Source organism: Electrona antarctica (assembly GCF_951216825.1).
Source record: "Electrona antarctica genome assembly, chromosome: 2".
Lineage (NCBI taxonomy): Eukaryota > Metazoa > Chordata > Actinopteri > Myctophiformes > Myctophidae > Electrona > Electrona antarctica.
Genome location: NC_136807.1, coordinates 23,094,449 through 23,101,121, shown reverse-complemented (window position 1 = coordinate 23,101,121; position 6,673 = coordinate 23,094,449). Strand labels below are relative to the sequence as shown.

The following is a 6,673-nucleotide window of genomic DNA, read 5'->3' as shown; positions in this document are numbered from 1 at the left end:
CGTCGCCCAAACTGCAGCCACACATTTATAATATGCACTTGTTGTGGCTACAGTAATAGTTTAAGAAGAGATTGACAATACAAGAAAAACCGTTTTAAATGTTTGTTTTTTTACGTCACGGTATATTAACCCTTAAACCCCTTCCGCGTTGCCTCCACACATACACCTGCATGCGAACTACTGGTAAACACACACACATGATGGAGGAGAACAGGTCCACGTCCATCCACAGTGGCACCGTGCTAGAGGTCCACAACGTCCCCATCCAGGTCCTCATCAGACCCATTCCTCCCGTTCTGGACGAAAGCAAAGTTCACAGTCTGATGGAAACCCTACAGGTATGTAATAATGAATATAAGTAAGGTAGCGCAGCCTCTCGACTTTTAGTAAAATAAAGAATGTACTTGTTCTACTCACCGAAACAAAGACGGTTTAAATGTGTTGAAAGCCTACTTTCCTTGGTGGAAAGACAAAAGCTAAAATACACTTTTTAGCCAGTAAAGAAAAAGTTTACCGGATGAAAAAAACGTTTTAGTTACTCCACTGCACCCCCTACAGATCCATCCAAAATCCATTGACCAGATCTGTAAAGGTGCAGTGGAGTAACTGAAACATTTCCCCTGGATGCTGGAAAGGCCTATTTAAACTCTGCCTCTGGTCCATCTACGATCCCACTCTGTAGCACTAGCTCAGCCATCAACTGCAGGGCACGCACGCACATTCTGAAGGAACTTCTTTCCCATTAAACATCTTGGCAAAAACATCTGATAAAACAACAGAAAGCCCACTTTCAGCTAATAGTGAACCTACTGTAGGCCCATACTGTATAATGAAATCATCAAGGCATAGCATAGCAGTAAAAAATGTATAAATTGTGGTTGTAATCTGTAGCCTACAGCAATGAAGTGATCATATTCATAGCTGTAATGATTTAATGATTTACAAAATGCTACTTTATTCAACTTTAATAATTTCGGTGGAATAATATTTGTGTTCTATAGACCTTAATTATTTAATGGGGTAAAAGTACTCTGTCAATTCAAAACATTGAACATGACCATATGGATACATCTTTATTTTATTAAATAGTACATTTTATTGGATTTGATAGTATCGTTGCATGAAATCTACTTTTGTGGGCAATGTTTGGTGCAAGATGCTCAATAGATGGCCTGAAAGGGTTAATATGCCACCACCTGAAAATAAATATGCTACAGTTTCACTAATACAGATTGTAGAAAGCAAAGTTGATACATTTGTCATGATTATTGTGCATACAATCTCAAAAGATATATTTGATGGAATTTGGGGATTTTCGGGGTTAATTAATAATGCATTGATCATAAATCAAATACGTTGTGCATATCCACTTTCATAAACACTGTAGAAAGCAAATTTGATGCATTTAGACTGCAGATTGTGGCTTAATTTAAGACCTGGAGGTGTGTGCTGTTTAGCTATTTTGATTGGCCAAACAGCATTGGCCACACTTCCAGGTCATAAGACCTGGTACTTAAGGCACGCAAAAAAGAGGCCCAAATTTGACACATACCCAGGAGCAAATCTGGAACCTCCGTATTCCAAGACGGCCGCTCTACTAGGCCACTTAAGAATTTGAGGACCCCTAGTTTGAGAATGACAGGAACATTTTATAATTTCTCTAATCACTATCATTTCCCTCGACAGAAACGGGTCATTCTAGGTGCAGACAGCCAGATAAATTTTGAAGACAAACAAAGACAGATCAAGGCGAATGATGCAGGCAGAGGAAAAAAGATTCCAAGACACTATATGTAACGGATCCGTTCACACTGTGTACGTAGAAATAGCACTAAGGAATAGTGGGCACCTCAATGTAAAATAAAAAATAAAATGTAGTTGACCCTTCAACTTGTTTATACCAAAATTATTGCATGTACAGCTGTTTGTACTAGCAATTGTAGAAATATTAGTTGTGAAATGTTCAACCATGTTCTATTACTTAAGACAAAGTATTTTATTTTTTCTTAATCATTATTATTTTTTATATAGGCCTATTGGACAAAATACCCAATTTTACATCAACATGCCCACTCTTCCTTTGTGCCCACGCTTCCTGTTATACCGTCGCTTTATGGTCCTGTAAGTAATAGGCTATATTCACGTTCTGTGTTAATTATGTTTTCATGGCACAAATTGTGGCACAAATTCTGTTTTTATTGCCAGGCAAGTCCAAAACTCCCCTCATCCAAGTATCATTTCTGAAACAACTTGGTTTGTGCATTTTTAAAGGAGTACTGTAGTTGAATACCAGACGACTCGCCCCTTTACCAACTCGCCCCCACACAGTGTTAATGTAGTTAACAGTTAATTTAGTATTTCTCTCCCTCTCTGAAATCTGAAATTATCTTGTATACAGATGTATTTGATTGTATGGTAGTCAATCTCTATACTCTGTAAAATCAAGAAAGAATAACATGAGACAGAGACGGTGACTGCTTAATTAAGTTAATTTATGACCTTCTAGCAGTTAATTTCGTTTTATTAAACACATTTATTCCATGTAGCCCATGTTTTGTAAAGGCATCATCATGCTATTATGCCCATGGATATACAGAGTGAACTTAACAATTATAAATGAATATGATAATACCTTTTATATAATCAACATGAATTTTGTTTGTCTGTTATTTACAGCTAGGTAGAGAAGTGGCCGAGATGGAAAATGGGCGACCGTACCTGTTACCCTGTAGTGTAGTTCATCCCAAAAATTACCTATTTTCAATCAATCAATTACACACCCCATGAAACTTTGAATTCTTGGAAGATGTTTTGACGGGACGGGTCATCAGTCAGTAGGAGAGACTCAGGAATTGGCTCAGGAATGTGACAAAACAAAACAATCTCCATGAATTCAAGCCTTCATGGGATGTGTAATTGATAAACAGGCCTGTCTAAAGTAAATGCAGATTAATGGTCACTGTATGGGGTAATTCCACCTCCCAAATAGTATAGACAATGTAAAGATTAGCTTGTTCCAAAAACCTCCCACTAGGTGGCAGTGAGTGTCTGTCACTACTGCTCCACAGCCAGTGATGTCAGGCAGCATATGTTGTTATTATCCTAATTATCATTTTTCTTTATTGTGTTAGGCAGTGGTTCTGACTCAAACCCGTTCATGTCAAGGATCCCTAAAATTATATATATTTGGCCACGGACCGCCACCTGAAAAATATGTTCCAGGTGGGGGTCCGGCCCCCAGCCAAATATATACTGTACTGTATATCATTTTAGGGGTTCTTGACATGAAAAGGTTTGAGAACCAGGTTTGAGAACCCCTCGGGTCTTAATTAACAACACTATATTGTTTGATGTGTTCCCGCAGGGGACGATGACGACGGACACCGACACCGTTCCTCCCATCGATGTGCTGTGGATCAAAGGTCGAGAAGGAGGAGATTACTACTACTCATTCGGAGGTTGTCACCGATTTGCCGCGTATCAGAGACTCAACAGGAGCACGATACCTGCCAAGATCATCAGGTCAAACATCTCTGACCTCAAGGTCTACCTGGGAGCCTCCACTCCTGATCTGCTGTAATGATGAAGCAGAGATTAGGGATTTACTACACTTTGAGACTATGAGACTCAAGCCGCACTTACCCCCAGGTCTGTGTCATTAACATCTGTGTCATTTTTTGATATGAACTACTTTAACCGTTATTTTATACTTTGGCTATTCAAAAATAGCAGATATACAAGCTCATATTATCTACGAGCTTGTAGATCTGCTATTTAAAAAAAATCATGTGTCCAAATCTATGAATATATCATCATCTTTTCCTTTCGGCTTTTCCCTAAACGGATCGCCACAGCGAATCATCTGCCTCCATCTCACCCTGTCCTCTGCCTCCTCTTCTCTCACACCAACTAACCTCTTTCACTACATCCATAAATCTTCTCTTTGGAAGAATCCTCTAGAGTCTAGGCCTCCTGCCTGGCAGTTCCAATCTCAACATCCTTCTACCGATATACTCACTATCCCTCCTCTGTACGTGTCCAAACCATCTCAGTCTGGCCTCTCTGGCTTTATCTCCAAAACATCTGACATGCGCTGTCCCTCTGATGTACTCGTTCCTGATCCTATCCATCCTTGTTACTCCCAGAAAGAACCTCAACATTTTAGTCTCTGCTACCTCTAGCTCTGCTTCCTGTCTTTGCCTCAGTGCGACTGTCTCTAAACCATACAACATAGTTAGGGATGTCCCGATACACTTTTTTTCCAACCTGCTTGCACTCGTTTCTTCACCTCTTATTATAAGCGACCAGGGCTTGTTTTTCTAAAGTAGCATATATTGGTACTGTATTTGCCGTTTGCAGGGCTTTGTTTCTAAAACTGTTTAAACCAATGGTTCTCAAACATTATCACGACAAGGACCCACATATTAGTATGTATAATTTGTCTGTGGACCTCCATCTGAAATTATTTTGTGAGGGACCCCCATCAAATATTTAACTTTTTAACGTTTTATTCTTCAAGATTGATTTAAAATGTATAAATGTATTTGGTTCAAGTGGTAACTGATTTTGATGCTATATTAACTCAGCCATGCTATACTAATGCAGCCTTTTTCCATAGCTTGTTTGTCTTGCAATCTCTGGCAACACTGATAGCAGACCGGTTTGCAATTTGCATGCATAAGATGATAGAACTGATCTCATGACCGCTGCATTTCATTTTGTACACACCTTAGACTTGACTTGGACTCAAGCTCAAAGATTGGGTAGTATCGCTATGCTGAACATACATTATATACAGTAGATACAATATGCAACAGTTTTATGTATTTCATCATCAGCTGACATATTATTTCATGCTTCAACCAAAGAGCAGTGATGATGACTGCAGTGTAAAGTACTCACCAGCAGGGGGGATGTAAAGGCCTTTTGTATTCGTGCACAATTATGCATTTTCTTCATCTTGCATTATATTTCATGGTGTTCTAATTATCAAATAAGCATTATATTTGTATATTTGTGTCAGAGAGACGTGCTAAGGCAGTGTTGTTGTTTTTCTGTGGCGATAAGTTAACAAATCCATCTCTGTTTGTGGCAGCGGTGGCCGAACGGATAGCGGCGCGGTCTAGATACCGGAAGGTTCCCAGTTCGAACCAGCCGTCCGACACGTTAAAATTACCACCGCTGAAATGCCCTTGAACAAGGCATCAACCACTACGATGAAATGTGTTCTATGAGCAGGGCCTGGCTGGAAACAAGTTCTTGAGCTTAGCCCAGATACCCTGGGTAAATATAGATTTCATTTCATTTCATTTCATTTCATTTCATTTCATTTCATTTCATTAATAGCATAATGTTCTTAAATTTATATTGTGTACATTTTAAATAGTCTTATAAAAACATAATGATCATTTATGTATCTCATTGTTATAATATACACTGATGTTTGACCCTTTAAATATATATTAATAACTTCTTAAATGAAAGTAAAATGAAATAAAAAATGAATATAAGAAGCGATTTAGCTGTCCATTTTGCTAACGTTATAGCCTCGGAGACCGCAGGCGTTATGACTGAGAAACATGGATGAAATGCAGCTAGATCAAACTTCTAGCAGTGTTTAATAACCACTTAAAGTTATATTCAGTGATTTCACTTAATTCAAATATCACTTTTTTTGTTTTGTTGTGATAATCCTGTGTGCTGACCCAGGAGTTCCTCCCTGTCCCCAGTAAACCCCTGGGGGTCAAAAAGCCTTAGGTTTCATTTTTGGCTAGGTGTCAAAGCCTTCATCCAATCAGGATAGAGAGGGGCCTTCCGCCAATCATGATCGAGCGGGGGCGGGCCTTGTTGTGTGTGCTCTTGGCCTGTCGCGTGTCACCCCACTATAGTGCTTGCATGTGCAGTTGTGCACAACATGTTACCGGGGCGGACCGGGGTTTTTTCCAAATTACCCAATTCACTGAATGCTCCTTTAAACCTTGGGGTCCCGCAGGGCTCTATCCTAGGTCAGCTACATGGTCTGCTAGCATTTCCGTCTACACCATGTCTGCTGAAAATAACCAATCTACAAGCTGCTTATCTGCTATTTTTGCTCACCCCAGAATAAAGTGGTCAAACCATATAACTCTAGTCTAGCCTATCATATGGGTCAAACCTATTTCTGTGCCTTAGCACAGACCCACAGTTTCCCAAACTGTGGGTCGGGACCCATTTGTAGGTCACAAACCTATTTATATGGGTCACAAGTAAATATCCATTTATTTTGTTTCCTACATTTTATTTGTAATTATTGCTAAAGATTTTTTTTTATATAAATAAATTAGGGGGTGGAAAAAACGCTAAAGAAGTAGACTAGTGAAAATAGCAGATCTACAAGCTCACGAGAAATTTCTCTTCTGGGTCTCGAGCTAAATGTTTGGGAACATGTAGGGGTCCTACACTGAGGGCTGAGGGTGTGGTTCCATGGGGTCCCCACTCCCCAGCTAAATTATTGATTTGTTTTTGACAATATAACGTCTCAAAAATGCTTGTTCTGATTCCGTGCAACATGTTTAGAATGTTTCAGTCTACCTCCAAACAGACACAGCACTGAAAGCAGTCCTGGATGTGGCGCTCTGTGACAATTAATCGTCAACCTAAATGTTGTAATGGTGAACAGCCCTAGCTTTTTTTT

General features: G+C 39.4%; 1 protein-coding gene across 1 annotated transcript; it reads left to right on the top strand.

Moving 5' to 3' along the window:
- srxn1 (sulfiredoxin 1 homolog) lies at nucleotides 1–5,504 on the top strand. The gene is made up of 2 exons (XM_079519276.1): nucleotides 1–338; nucleotides 3,365–5,504. The coding sequence occupies exons 1-2, from the start codon at nucleotides 99–101 to the stop codon at nucleotides 3,578–3,580; spliced, it is 456 nt and encodes a 151-aa protein (XP_079375402.1). The 5' UTR covers nucleotides 1–98; the 3' UTR covers nucleotides 3,581–5,504.
- The last annotated feature ends 1,169 nt before the right edge of the window (nucleotides 5,505–6,673 follow it).